Source organism: Vidua macroura, chromosome 4, assembly GCF_024509145.1.
Source record: "Vidua macroura isolate BioBank_ID:100142 chromosome 4, ASM2450914v1, whole genome shotgun sequence".
NCBI classification, from domain to species: Eukaryota; Metazoa; Chordata; class Aves; order Passeriformes; family Viduidae; genus Vidua; species Vidua macroura.
In genome coordinates this window covers 4,653,548-4,676,935 of record NC_071574.1, presented here as the reverse complement: position 1 = coordinate 4,676,935, position 23,388 = coordinate 4,653,548, and the positions used below count along the sequence as shown (strand labels likewise).

The 23,388-nt window shown below is 37.1% G+C and overlaps 1 protein-coding gene across 1 annotated transcript in view; it reads left to right on the top strand.

Annotated features, from left to right (window-relative positions):
* The window catches only part of MGAT4D (MGAT4 family member D), a 33,515-nt gene extending 10,151 nt beyond the window's left edge, over positions 1–23,364 (top strand). The window contains exons 2-15 of the mRNA XM_053975687.1: positions 1,485–1,646; positions 3,650–3,790; positions 5,502–5,635; positions 7,783–7,829; positions 9,558–9,671; positions 10,976–11,051; positions 14,313–14,424; positions 14,978–15,108; positions 18,647–18,754; positions 19,153–19,346; positions 21,023–21,101; positions 21,209–21,287; positions 22,039–22,151; positions 22,704–23,364. Of these exons, the coding sequence (XP_053831662.1) occupies positions 1,499–1,646; positions 3,650–3,790; positions 5,502–5,635; positions 7,783–7,829; positions 9,558–9,671; positions 10,976–11,051; positions 14,313–14,424; positions 14,978–15,108; positions 18,647–18,754; positions 19,153–19,346; positions 21,023–21,101; positions 21,209–21,287; positions 22,039–22,151; positions 22,704–22,730 (1,503 nt within the window). The 5' untranslated portion in view covers positions 1,485–1,498 and the 3' untranslated portion in view covers positions 22,731–23,364. The remainder of the gene's footprint in view (positions 1–1,484; positions 1,647–3,649; positions 3,791–5,501; positions 5,636–7,782; positions 7,830–9,557; positions 9,672–10,975; positions 11,052–14,312; positions 14,425–14,977; positions 15,109–18,646; positions 18,755–19,152; positions 19,347–21,022; positions 21,102–21,208; positions 21,288–22,038; positions 22,152–22,703) is intronic.
* Positions 23,365–23,388: the final 24 nt, after the last annotated feature.

Below are 23,388 nucleotides of genomic sequence, written 5' to 3'. Positions count from 1 at the left end.
ATTGGATTATGGCATTGGAAATACAGCTACAAAAGAATAGCATAAACAAGAAAGTGTATTCCTACATGGTAGCTGATGAAAGGGATCTTCTTAGGTATGCCAAAAAATTTAGCTTGTTTGGGGTCATAGCTCTGAAGCCTGACGCCTTGTGACAGATTTTTAATTTGATATCTATTTTAATCTATTTTATCAATTTTATATTGTTTAAAGAGAGACTCATCTGTTTTGACCTTCCTTTTTTTTTTTTTTTTTTTTTTTTTTTAATTTATTCTCCAATTTTCTTAGGGAATCCTACTTCAATCAAATAGAAGTGTCTTGTTGCATGAAGCTGAAATAATCCAGATTTCCCCTCCCTTCAGCAATGCTAAATTTATGTTCATAGCTCCATAGTATAACATGCTCATAGATATGAATGCCTTTCTTGCAAGTCAAAACATTTTTAAGAGTGTCAAAAACTTTAGGAAGCATTCATTTTATGGGATTTTATTAAACATCCTTTAAAATTTTAATGAGGTAAATAATGATAATACACATCACATGTTTACTTTTTTTTTTCTAACCACTTTCTTCCTAGATGTTTTAAACTTCAGTCTTCCAATCACACATTTGATGATTAAATTAAGGACTTGTGTTTAATGCAGAGAAACCCCTGTTTATCCAAAGTGCAAACCAATTCCAGTTTGAAACACCTCTGCAAATCCTCACAAGTTTGCGCTACATCTGCATTTTGCTCGCCGTGTCTTTTACAGGTTAGAATCCCTGGGAATTCACTTTTCCAGAGAGACAATGGTGGGTCCTAGAAAATGAGAGCTGCCACAGATAAAACTTAGCACAGCCCACAAATAGCATGGGATAATATGTCATCTAAGTAATGGCATTTAACTGGAAGAAAACCCAAACCCAACCAACTAAACCACAACAAAACCAGTAAAAGAGGCAGCATTGTAAAACATTTTAAAATGAGGCAGAAGTCCTCTTCTACTTCCTTTACTCTGTTGCAAAGGGGTGATGTTATTGAAGTATTGCTTTATATTAACAATCTTTATTAATAGTTCTTAGTGTACTCCAGACACCTTGTAACTCAGAGATGAAGACTGAACGCTTTTAATATCTCTGTTTTATTCTTAGTAGTGTTTGAAACACCAACAAGCCGCTACATAATTATACTTTTCACTGTGAAAAGGGTCATCACAATTTTTTATTTGGTGAAGAATGTAGCACCTTCCCCTGCAACTCACAGTCTTTCACAGACCTTTTCCTTATTATGGATTTCGTATTCTTGGTTTTGTCTCCAACTTACCTTTACCCAGCTGTGCTCCCTAAACTCTACCTTCTTAATACTCTTCCAGACTACTTCTTCTCCTGAATAAACTTTATTATTGTTTATGCACTTAGTTGATGTGATCTTCTGGACCATCTCCTATTCTTTAACTTCATTCCATCATAAATCACCTTTTAGAAAATAAATTATGTTCTTATTGCAGGAAATGACTTGGATATGTACCAACACCACTTGCTGGAACTTCAGCAAAGACTGTTGTATGCTGACAAGGAAAATAAAAAAAGATCACACGAACTGAGCAGTGCCCTAGATGAAATTAAACATATATTTGCAAGAAGAATGAACATGACAAAAAATCACACAGGTGTGTAGGGGTTTTCTCTGGTTTTTGTTTTGTTAGTGGTGGTTTTGTTTTTTTTTTTTTTTTAGGACACCAACATGTAAAATTTAGTAATCTGGCTTCTTTCCATTGTTTAATTGAACTTTTTTGTTACCTTGCCTTACAGACTGTTGTACATCTCTGTCTGTCTGCACATTGTAGTTACATGCAATAGATTGGCAGTTTGATTTTGTAACCCAAAATAAATTACGTCGTTGTGCAGGATCTGTTTTCCTCCCTGTTGAGACTGGCAGAGCTTCTTCCCTGGGGAGAGGAGGGAAACTAGAAGAGGCATCTCTGTGCTGGAGGCATTTCACAGTATCCCCCAACTTCAGAAAGCGTCTGGGTGTGACTGAAAACTACCATTTAACAATCCTTATTTTCATTCAGTGCAGGAGGCTGATAATCAGACTAAAATGGGGAATTAACGAGGACTGTTACAGGAGAAGAAAGAACGAGGTGCATTTCTTCTTTGTATAGTCAGAGTTGTTTTTTCTCCTGTTCTCCCCTGCAGTTTTTGTCTGTTTATCTGATACTGATTGACTGTTCAGAAGTGTGTAAACAAAGGGCTGAGCATTGGCAGGGTGGTGGCCTTAGGAGCTTTAGAATAGTTGTCAGCCTCCAGTAACCCCACATATTGTGGGCAAAGAGTTACTGCCTAATGCACAAAAGAGCAGTAAAGGAGAGTGCAGCTTCCCCTTCCCCCTGCTTTTGGTTCTTATTGGAGCCAGCTAAATTTCAGAAAGTATTCAATCTGTCAGTTCACAGGATTTAAGGCAGATATTTCTTAAAATTGCTGAATATTTTTCCTTTTATTTTTACTTACCCTTCTGCTTCCCATTCCAGCCATGTTTTATTATACAACCAAAATTGAAAGGTTTATTGTAGTCCATGGAACTAAACTCCCTTGCCCAGTATTTGATAGGTACCACTTCCAAATAAAGGAGGAAAGTCCTTTAAAAGTTGTGAAGGTGGTTTCTATGCAGCAAAATTCCAGTATATTTAATGGTTTAACAGTGTGGAAGGACTTGTGGGTCTCTCTCTCATACACAAATGTCTGGGCAGATCTATATGGTTGCTTGGGGTTTTTTTTTAGTATTTTCTGTAAGATAGGAAATCTCTTTTTAGACCAAATTTCCAGTGGGAGTATCTTTTGGAAGTTGAAATGCTTAAATTATTGCCCATTCAATAAGCCTCTGCCTTTATTATGCTAAGCTAAGTGAATAAAGTTGATTATGGTTTTTATGATACTTGTATTTAACTTTGAAGGGTGGTAAATTTTGGGAGTTATTTTAGATGCATTTCTTGGGAAAAATAACTTTCCATCCCAGTCAATAAATGTTCTTTTGCTTTCATCTTTATGTTAAAGTAGTAAAGAAAAATAAAATCCCTACTTTTCCCTTAACTGTAGTCTTTTGTTTCTTGAATAATTTTTAAAAGCCTGTATGTGGTCATTCTTTTTACCATTGGACTTTTTATAAACTGAGAACTTTTGCTTGAGCTGTGAAAACCACCTTGTGTTACTTTTTGGGGAAAGCATTTAAGTTTATGAAATAGTTAAGAAGGTTATTAATCAGAATCTGTGTTTCTTTTCATTTAAAAATTGTTTGCCAACCATGTAAAAAAAACAAAAAAAACAATACCAAACCGTTTTTTTACTGCTGCCTTTAAAATAAACTACTTACTGTGTTTTAAGATGACTCAATCCTGCACGTGTGCAGGCATAGGGAAATACAGATGATATCCCAGGATGTCCAAGCTTGGAGCTCTGCACCACCACCTGAGTGGGAAGGAGTTGTACTGGGAAATTCTCAATTTGATATAATGTAATATATATGACATATAATAATTTCTGAGGAATAGTTCTGATTGAAAAACCTGGTGTGTGGTAATCGGCCGGTGTTCAGTTGAGCAAAACAGGTGAAGAAATAGGCTTCTCTGCTTGCTTTTTATTTTATGTGGATCTCTGTGGTTTTTGTGTCTTTAAGGTGATTTAAAGTGGAAAGAGTTAAACCTCCCCAGAAAACACCCCATGACTCTTACAAATATTTACTACTATCTCCCTCACCTTCGAGAGTATGAAGATGCAATTTTCCCAAATGTTATTTTTGGACAACAGAGAACTGGAGGTAGGAAATAAAGTTTGGCTTCTATTTGCTATATGTTTATATTTTTTATTAATTTCTAGAAATGAAGCATACTCAAAAGTTTGGAATGGATTTTCTCCCTTAACTTTCTAATGTTGCCAAGCTGAATGAATTTTAATGGCAGTAGCAAAAGTGCTTTTAAAATGCCCACCCTTATTTCAAGTCTTTATCTCAAGGTATTCTGAAAACCTTTTGAAATAGCAATAATCCTAATTGGAAAATAAGATTTTTTTGTTTTAATCATATATTCATATGGCTAAGATGCAGTAGCTGACATTTTTTCCCCACAAAATCACTATGAATGAGGAAGCCAAGGCGAATTTACAATGCATTCAGTTTGCCAATGTGAAAAGCAAAGGGAAAGGTGATGTGATCATTTAAAGGATATTAATATAACTTCAGTGTAGCTTTTTCATCCACATGAGGAATGAGGTGGCACCTGTAGAAATCATAATGAATTACAGGGAACTATAATACAAATTTTAAATGCGTTGTCCGAAGTGTCATGTGATAGGTAAAAGGAACATGCAAAAATAGTAAGCAAAGAAGAAACTAGTCAACCACTTTGCTGAGTTTTGTATTTTGTTGAAATTTTTACTTTTCTCTGGAGTGATTTTGTATGAAGAAACATTGGCAGTGTTTCTGATTTAACTAAAACATCCCCAAACCCTGGGCCATACTCATGACAATGGATAATTTTCTACAGACTACTTATTAGTAAGTGTAGTTATAGCAATGTGATCCAGTGTTGGAGTTCTCAATGGAGTGCCCAAAGATCAGTGTCACTAATAAAAGAATATGTTTAACCTTCTTTTATTTGTACAGGAAAATCACAGTAGCAAGACTGCAGTTTAGTAAGTACAGGTTGACCTTCAATGTATGAAATGAAACGAACCCCAGTGGTTTAACGGGAAGGAACATTGGCACTTTGGTTTTTGAGCTGACACTGGCATGGAAGTTAAAGTTAGAAGCAAGTCACTAATTGCACCTACTGGTTTATTTTTATTTTATTTTAAATACTGGTTTATTTCAAACTGTTGCTTCCTCACCTGCCTTCTTGGATTTTGGTGAATAGAAACCACCTGCAAGGACTAAGATTCCACAGGTTTAGCGAGCTATGCTTGGGTGCTGATTTAAGTAATGCCCACACTAATGAAAAAAGAGACATCCTGCTTATGGACTGATGATGTAATACAGCACAGGTTTGCTACTAGTGGAGTCTTTGCCAGAGACAATTTCAGTTCCTTTATTTTTAATAACAGTAACATCTTAGTTCTTTTATTGTTATTGATGCTATGAAAACCATTGATGCATATCAATTAAACTGCTCAGAAGGATTTTTGAGTTGGATTCCTTTCTGAAATACACAGCATTCACTTCCTATGAGAACTTGCTCACTAGGGTAGTGCAATACTCACTTTTGAGTCTCAGTAGCAAACACCTACGTCTTTGCCAGAGGGAGTGGTATCTCCAAGTTCCCAAGTGTAGACCTGGTGTTTATAACACAGACACAGGTGTCTCTAAACTAAACATAGCTGGAGGTATCTCTCCTTCCAGGTAGTAGAGCAAATGCTGTCACAGTGCTAAGGAAATATTAACTGTTGCCAAGTTTCACAGTCACATCAAATCAGAATTAAAATGTGATTTCAGTTTCCCTTAAAGTTACATGGCTTGAGACATTTTCTCTTTGCAGTCTCCCTGGTGATGGGTATTCCTACAGTGAAAAGGGAAAAACAAAATTACCTGATTGATACATTGCATTCCCTACTGTACCAACTATCTGAAGAGCAAAAGAAGGACTGCATAATAATCATCTTTATAGCAGAGGTAAGTTTGCATGGAAAGGTGCGGGATGCTGATAGAAAATATGGAGATTTATGTCTAAATGTAATAGTGCAAAATACTGTTAGCTTGGCCTTTGGGAGGGATTTCTTCAGGGCTGGAGGAGATGGTGAGCAGTTAGTGCCTCAGTGTTCATATGTGGGAAAAGAAACCTGTAATGTAGGTGATCAAAGGGTAAAAAGTCATATTATATTTACCAACACAGTCCTTGGATCAGATTTTCCATCAAAACCATATGAACTCATTATTTATCTCTGAAAGTAAGGTTTTCTGCTTCCAGAATGAAATGTAAGTCCCCCACAGAAAAGTGCCATAGAACCTGAAGAAAGTAAACTTAGTCTAACAAATGTTCAAATTATTTATCTGCTGGTTTGATAACATCTATCTTGCAAAGTATCTTGACATATTGGAGTCTTCTGCATGTGTTTTGGCATTTCCCATGCAAAAGAAAACTGTTCAGAGCCTTGAACATGTTTGGGAGAGTAAACAGTGCTTAAGGTAAGATATTAAGGATAAATGCTTTTTTTTTCCCCTCACTCAAAAATATCTTGATTACATCAGAAAAAAAAAAAAAAGCTGCAAAAAGGAATTAGCCAGTAATAGCTTTTAGTAGGTAAAATGACTGTGCAATTATTCAGGCTTCATATTTATTCTTCATATTTCTGTGTCCTTCCATAGACAGCATTAAATTCATGCATGTATTCATCAACAGTTACAGTTTGCTATTTTTTTTTTTTTATTATTATTTAGTCATCACTTTTGCAGGTAAAAGTGTCAAACAGTATAGTTCACTTTAATTTTGGCCATGACTTCCACTTTTCTGTTTGGGTCACAATGATGAGCACAGAGGACCAATTTTATTGGCTGTAGTTCCTCTTCAGCACAGTTTTTAGGAGCTGAACTTACTTTGCAGTTGGTATTTCACAAGGAAGAGCCCTGGTAGTGATGAACTCTGCCTGGCTGCCATTCAGGTAAACTTCTTATTACAGGACTTCAGAGGATTCTGTGAGTTTTTAAGGGTTGACATTTGAATGGTTTCCCACTGTGGAGAGTCCTAATGTGACACTTTGAACACAAGCTGTGGTTGTAGTAAAAGCCCATATCAGCCAATTTAGGATTAAACTGCCTTTGTAAGACCTACTGTCCCTTTTCTCCCAACCCAAAAGTCATGTTCTCACAGCTTCCATTTTTTTCAGCCATGCAGTAAATTGCAGCAGATAACCATGCTGATCTGAGAGGTGATAAGAACATTTTATTATGAGAGGAGGGCAGGTGGGTTCACTGGTCATGAATCCACACCTTCCTTTTTCCCCACAAAGTTTTAAAAGATCAAGGTGAATGTTTACATCATGGGTTAAGCTTGAGTAACTTATTGACGAAGAGTGAGTTTTAAGTTCTGGGTATTTTTTTCCTTACCACAGTTCTTTATTTCACTTTTTTTTTTTTTTTTACTTATCACAAATTTAATATATAATTGATAACAATTATATATAAAACAATTTGTTTATTTAAAGAAAAATCTGAACTCCTAAGACAGTTCTTGTGTTGCTTTAGGAATAAAACTTTGCACTCTTAATGTAGTTAACAGATACGTTTGGCACGCTAACATTGTTACTTTTATACAACAGCAGTAATGAATGTCCTCAAAATTTTCAAACAAAGAGCCGTAAGTTTGTTATATTAGGAAGAAATTAAATAAAAATTTTAAGTATTGCTGGCTTTAGGATATTTTGCTTAGGTGATTTTTCTCATAAGCCTTAGGCCTCTTTTGTGATTTTTGGATTATTAACCCAAACCAGCTCTTTTTACTGATAATTACATGGCTGTGCTTTACTGGCAGAGCTGAACAGAATTTTGGCCAGAAAATAGCCTGGTCTTCTGCAAAAGCAGTGAAAAACAAAGTGCCAGAAATGGCAGCTGGAGATAGCTGGAAGCAAAAGTGAGCTACATTGGAAGTTTGGTTGGCTTGAAAAGCCCATACTGTTCCTCAGTAGAAATGCTGCTGTAACGTACCACATTTGTTTGGAAGGAAAAAATTTAAGTGTTTGCATATATATATTCCCTACAAAGTGATGTTTAATACAAAAATGGGTGACTTTTAATGAAACCCTCCCTTCTTTTTTTTTTTTCAGGTGGATGCAGAGTATGTTAAGAGTGTTGCAGAAAGTGTTAAAACCAGGTAAGTGGTTTCACATAGCACACTGTGAAATTGAGAATAGAAGTATGTATATCAATTTATTTTTCATTTCTTATTTGATAAATAGGCTTTAACTAACCAGTCAAGGTCTCAGCTTAAATGTCTGATAAATATTTACTCGAGCCTAAGTCTTTTCCCCACATCAAATTAATGATGCAATTTATGAGGTTGCATGTATGAGGTCCCCACTGACTACACAACCCTGCAGTGTAATCTGGCATTTGTCATAGAATCACAGAATTCCTTAGGCTGGAAAAGACCTGTAAGATCCATGGAGTTCAACCATTAGCCCAGCACTGCCACCACTAAGCTAGGTCCCCTAGTGCCACAACACATCCATGTTTTCCCAGGCCTCTTTGTTTCCTTTTTTAAACTATTTTTCAGGAAGGCAATGGGCTTGGGACAGCAATGGGATTACATTTATAATGTTAAATGCTACTACATGATGGGCTACATGAGATGGGTAGTCTTTGCCCTGCCAAATTAACCTTAGAGGTATCAAATGGAAGCTTGGTTCCCACTGCAGTTCTGCTTGCTCTTATCTTTCCTGAGCAAGATCCCTGGGGGAGTTGACCTTTTCATCCTCATTTGAGGGTTTCTGCACATCCTCCTTCACTCAAGGGTTTCCCAGACTGTGCTTTGTGCGTGGGTTCCCCCCAGAAGATTCCTCATACTGAGGCTGTTAGCTAAGTAATGTTCATCATTTCCTGCCTTCAGAGGGTTTAGCTCAGCTGGGGAGTACAAGGGGACAAGGACAAAGGGAAGAGGCATTCCTTCTTGGCACTGCCAAGGTACAATACCTACAGCAATTTAAACACTCAGAGATTACTGCTTTATGGCTTTTGAAGAAAATGACCGCAGAGTATTTGCTTTGTCAGGGTTACACAATAAGATTGATATTTTTTCCCATAATGCTGGTCCTCTGATATGTTTAATTTTTAATGCTATCTTTTGTTTACGAATCGTAGGAAATGAGAAACTCAGTTTTGAAACCTCTATTCTACCTGTTTTGTGTTGGGGTTTTAAAATGATGCAATTTATGTACCTGAGGCCTGATTGTTTGTTTTTGTTGGGTTTTTTTTTTTTTTTTTTTGTTTGTTTGGCTGGTGGTTTTTTGTTTAGATTTTTTGATTGGTTGTTTTGTGGTTTTTGGAGGAAAGGGGAGATTTGACTTCCAGGTTTGGCTCCCAAAGTAGGTTATACATTTCTTCAATGTCTCTTTAAATGGAAAATTTAATTCTTGGAGTGGAGACTAGACCCAGACTCTCAATTTTAAATTCCTGCTGTGGGACAGTATAATTTTGCTTAGGAAATAGAATTAGAGTTGGAGCAGTGGCAAGGAAACCGGGAGCTCTCATGCAAGGGGGAACAGTTGCGAGTTGTTCTAGATAGTGGGTTTGGTTGTGAACTACTGCTGCATTTTGGCAATTATCTCTGGATTGTTAGTAAGCATCTACAGATGCAGGAGGGGCAGGATTTCTGAGACACGCTTCTCACCAGTGTTTTCTGAGACTTGGATGAGTTCCTGACCTGTCTGTTCTGATAGTTGTTAAAGACCCCTTCTTGGATCCAAATTTGCAGTCAATTTCTTTGATAGAGTTGTGAATTCCACTTCTGGAGGATCAGACCTAACTTTGGGGAAGCTGCTCTCTGTGGTTGCCCTCAAAAGTCTTTTTGAGGAACGGGGTCTCACTAGGATTCTCTTCCCAGCTTCCCCAGAGAAGTCCAGTCTGGAGTCCTAGAGGTTATTTCTCCTCCTGCTTCCTATTACCCAGATCTTTCCAACCTGAAGAAAACATTTGGAGATTCTGAGGACCGAGTAAGGTAAGATTGCTATATAAAACCTAAGAACTTTTGCTAAGAGTGTGAAATGGAAAATTCAGGAAAAGTCAGCATTGTTTGAGCTGATAATGTTTTTGTCTTTCAGAGCTAAAGGTCCTCATTTTTACTTGTAAAAAAAAAAAATTTGCAAGGGGATCTTGAGAAAAGCTATGCTGCACATCAGCTTCAGGGTGAGAGCCAAGGCATCTCCTTTAAGTCTTGACTTTAGGCATCCGACGGGTTTTAAACCAGATGGATAATGCCAACAAGTAATAGGCTATATGATCTGCCATAAAGGAAAAAATAGAAAAATCTTTAATGTAACTGATGAGGGAGAGTCTCTGTGAATACTCAGAGGAAAGCCTGTGTGGCCCTCTAGCTAACTACTGACAACAAATGACCTAACTTTTGGTGATCACTGAGTTTTTATCTACTGTTACTACACTCTTAATGGTGATTTCATTCACTCACATGGCCCAAATTCAGGAAGACAGAGATTATAACCTAAAAAAAAAAAATATTTATTGGAGGAAAGTAATTTTCTTCATCAACAATAACTAATTTATTAGAAGCCATTGCAACAATGCAGCAGGAGAGTTGCAGTGCTAAGAGTTTAGGCTGGAGGAAATCAGCTAGAATACACATATATACATATACATATACATACATATGTGTGTGTGTATTTGCTTTATAAATAAACCTTATGTCTTCATACCATAGACCATAAACAAGTTTACCTACTTATAATTTAGTTTTAGATGTGATTAGATTTGGATCAGCTATACTTTTACGTTAATTAAATACTGCTAAATTACTCTGTAGTCTCCGTAGTGTTGATTATCAAACATCGTTGTCATCCTCTGATAAAATGAGAGACTGTACAAAATACGTGTTTATATTTAAACCTGAAAATTATGGTTATCAACCTGCTTTTGTGCTGTTCATATGTAAAACCATTTACTTTTTAATCTTTAAATAATCCATGTGTATTTCTACTCTTCATAATGAGTAAAATCTTTTAAGTCATTTGACATGAATAACTTTTAGACATTTTGTTTCAAGTTCCATTGACAGAGATCAAATTTTTTTGTTTATTTAATGTTAACTTTTATAGGAAAATGAAATTATTTACAAATGTTTGCATTGATTGTAGATGAATGCTTTTGCACTTAACAATGGGTTAGAATATACCACCTTACAATTTTATTGTAGGAACAAAAAATGCAGAGCATTAGAAGTTCTCTTACTATAGAAATAAGTCTTGCAACCCCCTCAAAATCTTATCGGAATTTGCTGCTTATATTTAGGTGGAGAACTAAACAGAATTTGGATTATAGCTTTTTAATGCTATATGCTCAACCTAAGGGAACATTTTATTTACAGGTATGTCCATATTATCATTAAGTAGCAGCAATACTTCTGTACTGATGATTAATTTTGGCAATTTTAGTTTCAAAGGCCTCAACAAAATCAGCAATCTGTTGTCATTTTCTGTGTATTTTGCCTATGCTCCTTACAAGCATCCACATATTTCTGTATTTATATGCATCTTGCAGACAGGTACTATTTGATTAAAACCATCTCTACTTTCCTGGCATTTGTGAGGTTGAAGAGCAAGGTAACCAAAGCATGAAACCCTAATTTGATTAGGTTAAGAAAGTCAGAGTTTAGTATATTTTTACTTACTGCAGCCAGGGAAAACAGTAGTGATAGGTCCAGGTTATAGCCCAGATGACAATGAAGTGAAATATTTCAGACAGGGAAATACCAGTAGAGTGATACTTGAGATAAGGTCAACATGACATAAAAAGCAGGCAATCCAATCCCAGCCTAATAGTGAGGACATGCATTTATTATTTCTGTCTATGTAGACTTAGTTCACTGAAGGAATCAAATATTTCAAATCTGAAATAAACACAGATACAGCAGTTTTTAAGTGTTTTCTATCAGCACTGAGATGAAACAAAAATAAACCATTAAATAAATCTTAGCTTCTTCAGATAAAATCTCTTATCAAGTTCTAACTCGTAGCAGTTTCCTGAACTACTGCTCTGATTTTTTTTTTATTACCTCATATGGAGGCTGGGAAAGCTTTGTGTATTTATATATTATATATATATATGTGTACACACACTAGTAATATACATTGCCAGCAGCACTTCTCTAATGGATTTAAAGCCTGAGCAATATCTCAGTGAATTCATTAGGACTCTTTATATGGACTTTTTTTTTTTTCCTCTTCCCCTCACTAGACTCTAGGTTAGGCCTGCTATTTGGTGGAGCTCCTAGAAGGAGCTCCACAGTTCTCACAATTCATTGTCAGTGAGACAGAATGTAAAAATACTCTAAGAAAATTCAGAAAGGAAGAACCTTCCTGTCTGATACCTAAACTTTCATTGTATACTTCCACCTTTTTGTTACTACTCCATTTTTAGTTCTCTTAGACAGACAACCTGCATTAAAAAAATGAATGGATACCCATTTGTTAGCTATCATGTAGGAAATTTTCGTAGTCTTGCTGTAGTGGATGTTTATTTTTTCATTCAAAAGCACTGATGAGTGAAGGGAAATTAGCTGTGATTATGTGTTTTGCTGGCCTTTCCATGGCAAATGGGGCAAGTGGACTAGGCAGTTCATATCTTAAATTCCCTGATCCTGCTGTGTGCAGCTGCACAACCTCCTTTGGTAGATAAGAGCATATGAGAAAACAAGTGGCTGTAAGCTGCAGGCAGAAAAAAAAAATCAAATTAGAATTTGGGTACAAAGCAATAAATATTCAGGATAATAAAATGTTGTATAACATACTGAAAAAACTGATACTGGAATCTCTAAGCAATGAGGGAGGCTCTCCAAGAGGTGCTTTAGTTGAACATAAATTACAGGGTTAAATAAATAATGGCTTGTGCTATATAGAATATCAAACTACATCCTCTAATAGTCACTGTCAGCTTCAGGAAAGACCTCTCAGACTTCAAAATTACTTTCTGTTCATAACCACATTCACAGTCACTTTGCATCACAGCCTCTTTGAGCTTTTAATCTTCACTTTGTGCTTTTAATCTTCACTGGTTTTGCGCACTTTTCTATGGTGTTTCTCAATATGGTGGCCTCCCTAGGTTTTTGAGATATTCCAGTCTGCTTTTCATCCTTTTTTGGTCCCTCTCAATTTCTCTTTAAGGATTCTCTAAAATGTTCTTTGATTCTTTGCTCTTCTCACTTTACAGCTTGCTCCTGGCTAATGCTTTAAGCTCATTTAATTTTATGCCAGATTTCTTGTGAACTGATGTTTGGGAGGTTTTTTTTTTCCTTGTTCTCTTCTGTCTAACTGCCAACTCAACCAATCCCCAGATCTCAGAATCTGTTAAGAAGCATTCATCTTGATCAGTTTGTTTCTATCTCTATTTTTTATCTTACCATCAGCAAAAGCTGACAGGGTGAAAACAAATCTCTTAATCTAATTTTTCTAACTTCATTTTACTTACTCCTGGGCTCACTGTTGCCAACACATTTCTTGTCAGCCAGCCCTACACTTGTAGTGATGGAGAAATTCAGCTAAAACCTGTGGACCTGATCTCTCAAGCTCTTGATGATGACTCTGCTGCATCAGTTGAAGACACAAAACCAGCAGGAAATCATGTTGGTTGTTTGTTTTTTTCCTCAAAGGATTAATTTTCTAGCTGTTTAGCTTTCTGAAGCCAGTTCCAGCACAACCAGACATGCAGCAGGGCCAGTGAAGTACAGCAGTTAGAATAAATTACTGTATGATTACACTACACCCCAGCAATATTTTCCTGAAGTCTTAGTCTCCTCTTCCTGTGTTTTCACACCCATATTGAATTCAAACCATGAATTACTCGCTCCTTAATTATTTCTGGAATACATTTTTTTCCTTTATGTCATTACCTCCAACCTCCTTGTCTGGATTCACCTTTAGTCGTGGGAATAGCTTCTGGCTTTTCAGATGCCCAGTTCTTGTCTTAAAGCCAGGCAGAAATGAAGCCAATGCCTTTCCCATTTCCTTGATCGATGTCAGTCTCCTCTTCCAAGTACCCTTTAGCTGGCTCTGCTGGAAGCTCTGTGTATCCCTGTCCTTCAGTGTGGTTCACAGAGCACACCCTTGCCTTTCCAGTATCCCCTGGGACAACTTGGTTTCTACAGGCATCTCAGTAATCATCCACAGTCCTTCTCAGTCACCTTGTTCTAAGGACAAAATCTGCCCAGGCTGCTGGAGTTTTTAAGACACCTTTCCTCTTAGACAGTTTGCTCCTCTCGCTTATCAATGCTTATATAACCTAAGAACAAACTTCTTATTGTTGTCTTCCTTAACCTCTTGTCTTTTTGCTTAATCTTTTTCTTTTAAGTGAGAACTCTTTAAGGCAGGGAGTCCTCCTTCATCAAAAAAGGGAGAAGCACCCATGTGTTATGATCACTCCTGTAGATAATTACTTAATGACTGATACTAAACCAGAGATATATGTAGAAACTAAATACCAATCCACTGTGGTTTGGCACGGCTTCAGTACATGTGGTACAGCAGTTAAACACAGCACAGTTTTCACCTGCTTGTGGCAATGTCACCACCCCCTCTGCAAACAATAAAATCACTGCTTGCCTTCTCTTTTTCTGTCGCATTTTCTCCCCCAGCTGGAAGATGATATTATAGCCAAACCCGATTTTATTGAAAGTATAAAAAGCTTTGCTGCTCAACAGTCCCAAGATTGGATGGTTCTCGAGTTCTCACAACTTGGATTTATTGGTAAGTGTTAAGACCTCAGCAGGATCAAGTGGATTTGGAGCTGTGTAAATCAAAAAAGTCTCAGTCAGGATCATATCTCAAAGCATGGGAAGGATTTGCACATCAAAACTTCCTTGGTGCTTCAGGAAACATCCCACTGAAAGTAGTTCACTTTTTGTTCCTTTTAAAACTGTCTTTTTAATACAGAGTCTCTTCAGCATAGAATCTATAATTGAGTTCCCATAAGGAGGAAATTATTCCACCCCAGGGAACTATGTGCCCCTGTAATATGTAGTTCTCTTTTCAAGAACAGAATTTGAACGACCTATTAAAAAACCCCCAAAACTTCCTTTTTTTTGTGGAGGAGAATATGCATCCCATATCATAGGGCTGGATGATCAGCAGCTCTTTAAAGCCAAATTCTATGTGAGGTTTTTCATTAAATATCATAACTACATTCATGTGTGCAAGGCTGGTGTGATACTTAAACGTTTATTTAAATAAATTGCATTTAAACATAAAGCTGGCAATTCTTGCATAGCAATAAAAATATAACTTCTTGTCTTGCTTTCAGGAAAATTGTTTAAATCAGAAGACTTACCACTCGTAGTGGATTTTTTTCTCATGTTCTATAAGGATAAGCCTATAGACTGGCTTATAGACCACCTGCTCTGGGTTAAAGTGTGCAATCCAGAAAAGGATGCAGTAAGTATAACTGTGAATTTGTGAAGATAAATAACATTCAAACACTCTCAGTGACAAAATTCATTTTCAAAAATGAATTTTGGAATATAAATCTCTCAAACTGGACTTACTTTGGACTGACCAGAGTTTCTGCTCCTTGGGTTTTAGGGTTCAGGAGTTTTAACTGGTGCAGCCAGTTCCTGCTCCAGGATTTGCACGTGTTACTTTGGTGTTGATAAAGAAGCAAGAAGAAACAAACAGGAGTTGTGCAGAGCAGGAGATTAAGGGGAACAGAACAAGCAAACTTCAAGTTTTAAGTGACATCTGGGGATAGCAGAAGGTCCCTGGTTGTAGACTTAGTAATGCACTGCAGAGTCTCCAGACCTGTTTCATATAGATAGGAGCAATCTTTTAAATCCTGCTCTGTGGGTTAGGCCAGCTCACAGAAGTTAGAGTGAGCCTCAAGAAACTAATTTCAGTTCTTGCCTGCCTGTGAAAACAGATTAAAAACCAGATGCTGTTATGTTGACATCACCTATTCCAGATCTAACATGCGCCAACTTCCATCCAATAGATGAAATATTTTATTTATGGCTTATCCATCTTCTGAGACCTGATTGCTACCCTAAAATGAAGCTGTGTTCCCAAAAGGCAGGCAGGCAGCTCGTGGAAGTCTGCTCTGACCAAGCCAAAACAGAGTGGTGTCCCCAAGTTTCACTTCTGCATTTGCAATTTCAGTAGCTGTGGGTAGCAAAAACCTACTGAGACAAATCAGTCTCACATGGCCCTTGGGTGGGAATGACCAGTGGCATGACCTGCTGGGACTATTCATGAGAATGCAGAAAAAGGAGACTGGGAGAAGGCTGGGGATCCCAGCTGTGGTACCTTCTCTGTTTGACAGGTTAAAGCAGTGGACTTTCCTATAGGCACCAGAGAAGGCAAGCTGACAGCTGCTCACACTTTCTCCTTTCCAACCAAGAGTGTCACAAAGTGATCACACACTGTGCTACCCAGGAGGGTCAGCAGAGTTCTTGTTTGTGGTCTCTATGTGCCATCCTGTGGTGATGGATGTTTGGCATGTGTTTATGAAGAATCATAGAATTGTTTGGGTTGGAAAATACCTTAAAGATCATTTTGTTCCAACCCCCTGCCATGGGCAGGGACACCTTCCACTAGATCAGATTGCTCAGAGCCCCATCCAGCCTGGCCTTGAACATCTCCAGACGTGGGGCATCCCTGGACAGTCTCACCATCCCCACAGGAAAGAACTTCTTCCTAATAGCTAATCCAAACCTAGTCTCTTTTAGCTGGAATTCATTCCTTCCTGTCCTGTCACTCCAGGCTCTTGTAAAAAGCCTCTCTGTGTGTTCCTTGCAGGATCCCTTCAGGTACTGGAAGGCTTCAATTCCCAAAGCCTTCTTTTCTGCAAGCTGAACAATCTCAATGCTTTCAGCCTTTCCTCATAGGAGGGGTGCTCTGGCCCTCTGATCACCTTGGTGGACTCCTCTGGATCCAACAGGACAGGTCCATGCCCTTCCTGTGCTGGGAGCCCAGAGCTGGATGCAGCACTGCAGGTGGGCTCTCACCAGAGCAGAGCAGAGGGACAGAATCCCCTCCCTCCCTCCCTCCCCTGCTGCTCACGGTGCTTTGGATGGGCCCAGGACACATTTGGCTCTCTGAGTTGAGTGCACTTTGCTGGGTCATGTCCAGCCTCACCTCCACCAGCACCCCCCAAGTCCTTCTGGGCAGGGCTGCTCTCCATCTGCTGATCTCCTGGAGGTTGCTCCAACTCAGGTGCAGCACCTTGCACTTGGTCTTGTTAAACCTCGTGATATTCCCATGGGCCCATCTCTCAACCTTGTCCTAATTTTCAGCCTGGACTAACTATTAACATATCAAGGTTCAGCTACATCTGCTCACCAAGAAAAGACAGTTGGTGATGATCAGAGCTATCACATCTCTGCATGGTTCAGAAACTTTGTCATGCTTGCCTCCTATGAACCATCATTCTGTGCTGGGGTCCCCAGTACAAAAAAAAAAAAACCCATGGACCTGTTGGAGCAGGTAGAGAGGCCACAGAAATGGTCAGAGAGCTGGAGACAGGCTGAAAGAGTCAGAGCTCTTCAGCTTGAAGAAGAGAAGGCTTCAGGGGAGACCACACAGCACCTTCCAGTATCTAAAGGGAGCTTGTAGGAAAAAGGGAAAAAGTCTTTTTATCTGTTATGATGAGCTCTTTTGGTAGTGCTGCTATAGCATAAAACCAGACATTGTAGAGCCTGCATTATTGCAGGGGAAGAATTGCAAACCCTGTCAGTAGAAAGGTCACAAATTCATTTTCTTAATGTTATTTCTTCTTTAGTGAAGTCTAGTGTGGCTTTCAGAGAAACAGTTGCCAGTAAATCAATTTGCACACAATGTATTGTGGTTTTACATTGTTTTGGTGAATATCTGCTGTGGACAAAAAAAAACCCCAAAAAAACCCAAAAAAACCCAAAAAAACCCTTAGCTTTTTTAACAGCTTTCCAGGTCATTTTGAACTTTTAATTAGCACTCCACTGGAAACCATAAATCCCTCATGAGTTTTGATGGTTTTAAGGCAGATGAGTGAAGACTTAATCACTTCTGGCTTTAGAAGGCATTGATATAGTTAATATAACATTTTTATTTTATAGAACTGAAAGCACTTGATGGAAAAGGTAAGCACATTATCCTCTCAAATTTTAAGGTCTGAGACCTGGCATACAGAAAAGTTAAATGATCTTCCAAATGCTCATAATTATTCTGTGGCAGCAGGGAGTCTCATTTTGGCTCTTTGCTTTGTTCCTTGCCTTATGCTTCATTGTCATATTAATTACTGTAGCATGTTTGTGTCATTGTATCAAACTACAATGCTCTATATATCCAAAGAAAAAAATACATTTGAAGAAGTAGTTTGCTATCATTCAAAGATGAAGAAACTCCAAAATTAGTACCAATTACAGTTATTTAATTCCTTGATATATGTCATGTCCCAGGTGTAGTAAACCAGAAAATTGTGGTTGAAACAGTATTTAAAGGCTTATGTAATTATGTGATAAAAGATCCATGACTTATAATACATTAAAGCCTCCCAAACACAACAGAAAGAGGCAAAATTATGAAGATTGAAATGTAACCAGAATCCATCTTCAGAAGGTCAGTTTTGGTCAAAATAGTTTAATCAGAATGATACAGCCAGGCTAGGAGTTGAAATAAAGTTTGCCAGAAAAAGCTAAGAAATAAATCAGTTTCAGATTTGAGTCCATTTTTGTCACCCTGAGAGTGATTCATCACATACTGTGCAGAAATCCCTGAATTACTGGTGGTTGAGCCTTCAAATCTAAGTAATAGGATGAGTTTATGAGTTTTGGTCTAGAAACAATGTGACAGAAGGTGACTGTTAATTTAAGAATTACTCATTTAAATAAGGATAAAAAAATCTGGACCCATACCTTTAACTACATAATGAAATTATCTTATGTAACATAGTTTGTCTCTCCTTGGTTAAATAATCCTTCACTCCCTCTTACTTTCTTTCCAGACACACTGTGAAAAGGAAAAGTCAAAGTTACGTATCCGTGCTAAGCCATCTCTCTTTCAGCATATGGGAATTTATTCATCATTGGCTGGGAAGATACAGAATTTGAAAGTAAGAATAAGAAATTAATGCCATATTTTTACATTATATGCTTGTGTTCTGACTTATTTCTCAAATTAATTTCAAGGACCACATCTTTGGCGTTATATGGCATTTTCATATCCAATTTTGTTCTACAAAATCTATTGTTATTTCCAATGCTGTTCTACAGATTTGGTGGAGAATTTTGTCTGGCATCTAAGTTGCATGCGGAGTACTGCTCCTGCACAGACACCTTTGAATTTCTCATCTTTACACTGAAATTAATATTCTGTATCTATTATAATTAGATTGTATAGTTTTTGACACTGAGGTGATTATTTTCTGGAATAGTTTCCTGTAGTAATTACAGATATCAATGCACTTTTTTCCCATTGTATGAGTGAAATTACATTTCTTTATATCAACAGGATAAAGATTTCGGAAAAAAACTGCTACATAAAGCACATAATAATCCACCTGCCAAAGTGGACACAAGCCTAAGAATATACCAGCAATACACCTTGGAAAAAGTTTATAAAGGACAAGATTGTTTTTGGGCTTTAGCTCCAGTGGCAGGTGACTACATCAAGTTCACATTTTTAAATCCACTAGAAGTAGAAAAGTAAGTATTACATGATATGGAACAGGGAAGCCTACATATATCCAGTTTGGAAATGCTTGAGTTTGTTTGTAGTTATCGGTGCTCAACTGTTTGCATAAACTTTGTTACTGACAAAAAACCCCATGATTTGCTATTTATCTGCTCTCCTTGAACTCCCTTCATGAAATACATGTCTTCATTGGTAGTTAGAGAGCTTCTTAATTTTTTTTTTTTTTTACCTTTTATTTCTTCAGGTAAATATTTTACTTGACAATTCTCAAAGGAATTTGTTTTTAACTGATGAATTTCATCAGTGGTGTCAGTGCCAGCTTTATTCACGTGGCTGCCAACAGGCTGTTTGCACGATGTCAAGTCTGTATCCCCACCTAGTGAGCTGTAGTGAATGACAGCTGTTGCAATAAACACTGGTGTTCTGTTCTGCATTAATTAACTGGTTCATGCTTTATGAAACTTGGCTAGGCTGTGGGTTTGCATGCTCCTGTTATTGAAAGCTGCATTGGATGAAGCTAACTTACATATGGTATTGCCTAATGGCTGGTCCTGATGCCTTGAGAGGCTCCCTGGACAGATGCTAGACAGTGTTAAAGGAATAAAGTAGGTATTTATTAAAAGCCCTTCAAAGGATACACCTTGGGCAGTACAAGAGGCTGGCTGAGGCAACACTCAAGATGGACACCATGTTACGAGTTTTCACACTTTTATAAGTTTTGGTCCATTTCCATATTGGGGTTAATTGTCCAATTACAGCTTCGTGCTATGAAGTCCCATCCTCCCAGATTGCTCCCCTCAATTTGCTGTTGTTTGCACTTTTTGGGCCTGAAACTGCAAAGGTGTGCTTGGTTCTCGGGCTGGAAAAGGATTGTTTTGTCTGACTGAACTGTGAGGAGAACACTTTATATGCAATTCAGTTATACACTAATGCAGTACAGAACCTGGAAAATAGGAAAGCTAAAACTTAAGGCATCAGTCCCAGCCCCATTACATTGCTAGCCTGTGAAAATGTATGGTAAATCCTATAATATTTGGTGGGTTTAAGCCTTGACGATTTGATATCAGAGGAGAGAGTTTGATAGTTTAAATTCTCTTAGTTCTTTTTTGGATCTAAAACCCTAAGAGCTCTTAATGCCAGAAATTTAAAACCAAACAGGGATTTTTATTCTTAGATGTTTTCGCTTGGATTGTTGTTTGGTCAATGCTCTTGCTTAATAGCTATAAAGGAAATTGTTTAGAAGCACCTGAGTTGACCAGTATTGATAAAAAAGGGGAATTCTCCTGGCATGTAGCATGTGGCATAGTAGAAACAGAAATTTTTGCTGCCACTCACCTTCCAGAAGCCCATTCAACTTCAGCCTTACAATTATAGGAACAGATCAGCAGGCAGATCTTCCTTAGCCATTTGAACGTGGGAAGTTAATTTATTTGGAACAGAAGCACTGAAAAGGGGAAACACTTGCCTTTGTGGTCCCAGAGAAAGATGGTTTAAGTATTTGTTCTGTTTAAAATAAAAATACTGTATCATGTTTTTTTTTATAGTTTCAAGGCCTATTTCTGTTCTCTATAGTCCAAAATATATAAAGAAAATGTATCTGAAACTTTGCTTCAAAACTGGAAAGAATTACTTCCCTAGAACTTTCCTAAATATAAAATACCTGGAAATAATACACCTTTATCATCAGGTACTTGTTCAGAAGTGGAAACATGGAGCACCCTGGTGATAAACTGTTTAACACTACTGTGGAAGTGTTGCCAGCTGATGTAAGTCCCTCATTTGGAACCACATTTCATTTTCAGAATGATATTCAGCATAAAATATCATACCCTAAAAAATACTTCTTGAAATGTTACTGTTTTATTTTTCATAGGAAACGCTAAGAAAAGAATTGGTTGATAAGGGAAGTAAATTCAACTACCCAGCAACCAAAGACGGATATTTAAAAATAGGTAAATTATTTATTGTCACTTCAAAATTAGAAATTGTATACATATACATATAAAATGTACATACATACAAAATGTTTCTGCTCTTAAGGATTTCACTAACTCTTCGATAAAGTCAACATTCTGAGGTGAACTAGTAAGGAAAACTGCATGTTGTAGTGTATGGTGCTTGGCCAATGACTCCCCTATTTTGATTTAAATATGACTAGTGGCAAAAGCCAAGACATCTAATTAGAAGGAGAACTAATTACAGCCCCTGTAAAGGCTCTGCATGGCAAAGTTTGGTAGCTGGGCCAGAGGACTGGGGGGAAACCACAGTGAAAAGCTGCCAGGAGCTTCCCTTTTGTCCAGTGGAGCCAGTGGCAGCCAGCTCCAGGACAGACCTACAACTGCCCAAGGCTGCATCCATCAGTGACAGGAGTAGTGCATGGTGGGATAACATATTTTAAAAAGGGTGCCAGAAAAGCTCTGGTTTTATTTGGGTTTATTTTATTTGATTTGGTTTTATTTCTCAATACCTTACTCTGATATGAATTTTTTTTTTTTCCCCAATCAAGTCTGGCTTGCCCATGACTGACTGATCTCTCCTTGTCCTTATTTCAACCCACAAGTCTTTTCCAAAACATTTTTTTTTTCCCCTAATGTATTCCTGGATTTAATTTCTAGTTTGTAATTTAGAGCTTTTTCACAAAGTTGGCTTGGAAGTGTATTTCATTCTAATAAATCTTTGTATGGGTCTTGTGGGTTTCTTAAGGGGCTTTTGAAAATGGCACTGCAGAAGGCAGCATCAGTCAGTCAATAGGAAGAATAGAGGCTATTCGTTTATCAGTCACTTCTGATTCTCCAGTCTGGGCAATACTGAGTGAGGTAAGCATGTCAATAAAAGCATTTTTATTATTCATTATTGTCTTTTATTATTCATTATTAAATGAATTTTGCTTCTTCCAGTTGGATACTATTGGTAATCATTCATCTTATTTCATTTTGAATAGAATTTTGTGTGGAAAAGCACAAGTGAGGAATTATGTTAATTATTTTTTCAGGAGAGAAATTAAACGTACTTCATTGAAAGTGCTGGAAATGCTCGTATGGGATGATCCTCCAGTTTTGCAGTGCTGTAACTGTAGTTGCTAGGGCTTGGGTTCGGACAAACAAAGCTCTTTTCAGTCACCATCTTGGATATTAATTATATTACATCAGCATTTTCAGATGAGCCTGTGATTTTTTTAATTCTTCCAAGTTTTTCCCAAGTGTTTAAATGTCAGTAAGTCTATAAATAGAAATTCTCAGCAGAAGTCACTGAAGAGAATTACTCCAGCCTTAAACCCTAGCCATAGCTGGAAGAAGGGAAAAAACTAACGCTGTAGGCAAAACTCCTGCAGATTTTAGAAAATAATATATATTCTGTTTTTTTTCTAGGTACTTATCAAGACATCTGAAAACTGAAAAAAATACATTTTTGATGTGTCACTTGTTATGTATTTCTTGAATACAAGGCTGACTTGTAGGCAACGAAAAAAGCCAAACAAACAAACAAATGATTGGGTCAAAATATCAATTCCATACCCATTTAGTTTTTAATACCCTCTATTAGGAAATAGTTGAGATAAATCTTAGGCCTTTATATGACAAGGTATATGAAAAGAATGCTAGTAATTTCTGTAAAATGTTCTTGAGTAATATGTCATATATAAAAATATCACCTTAGTTTGGCAACATTAAATACATATTATTATAAACAATTGATAAGGTGTTAACAACCTGCCTCAGGGACTAAAGCATAAATGTATAAAAAGTTTCACCAGAAATAAAAATACAGACATTTTTGAAATATATTAAGGACATGGCATTCAACTCCATTAAAAACACTAGTCAATTTTGTAGGGAAATTAGAACTGAAGGAAAAGTTGTCAATATTAATTGCAAGTATTTAAAGTAGTTCACAGGAACAACTTAATGTTATGAAAATTGATCTCAAAGTTAATATCAATGTGTTTCAGCCTTAATGTAGCATAAGTTATGTTAAATATTTTTTTTTAATGAAAATTGTCTACAAATTATCATTTGAATAACTTGAAATTTAAACAGGTATTTTTTTTGAAGA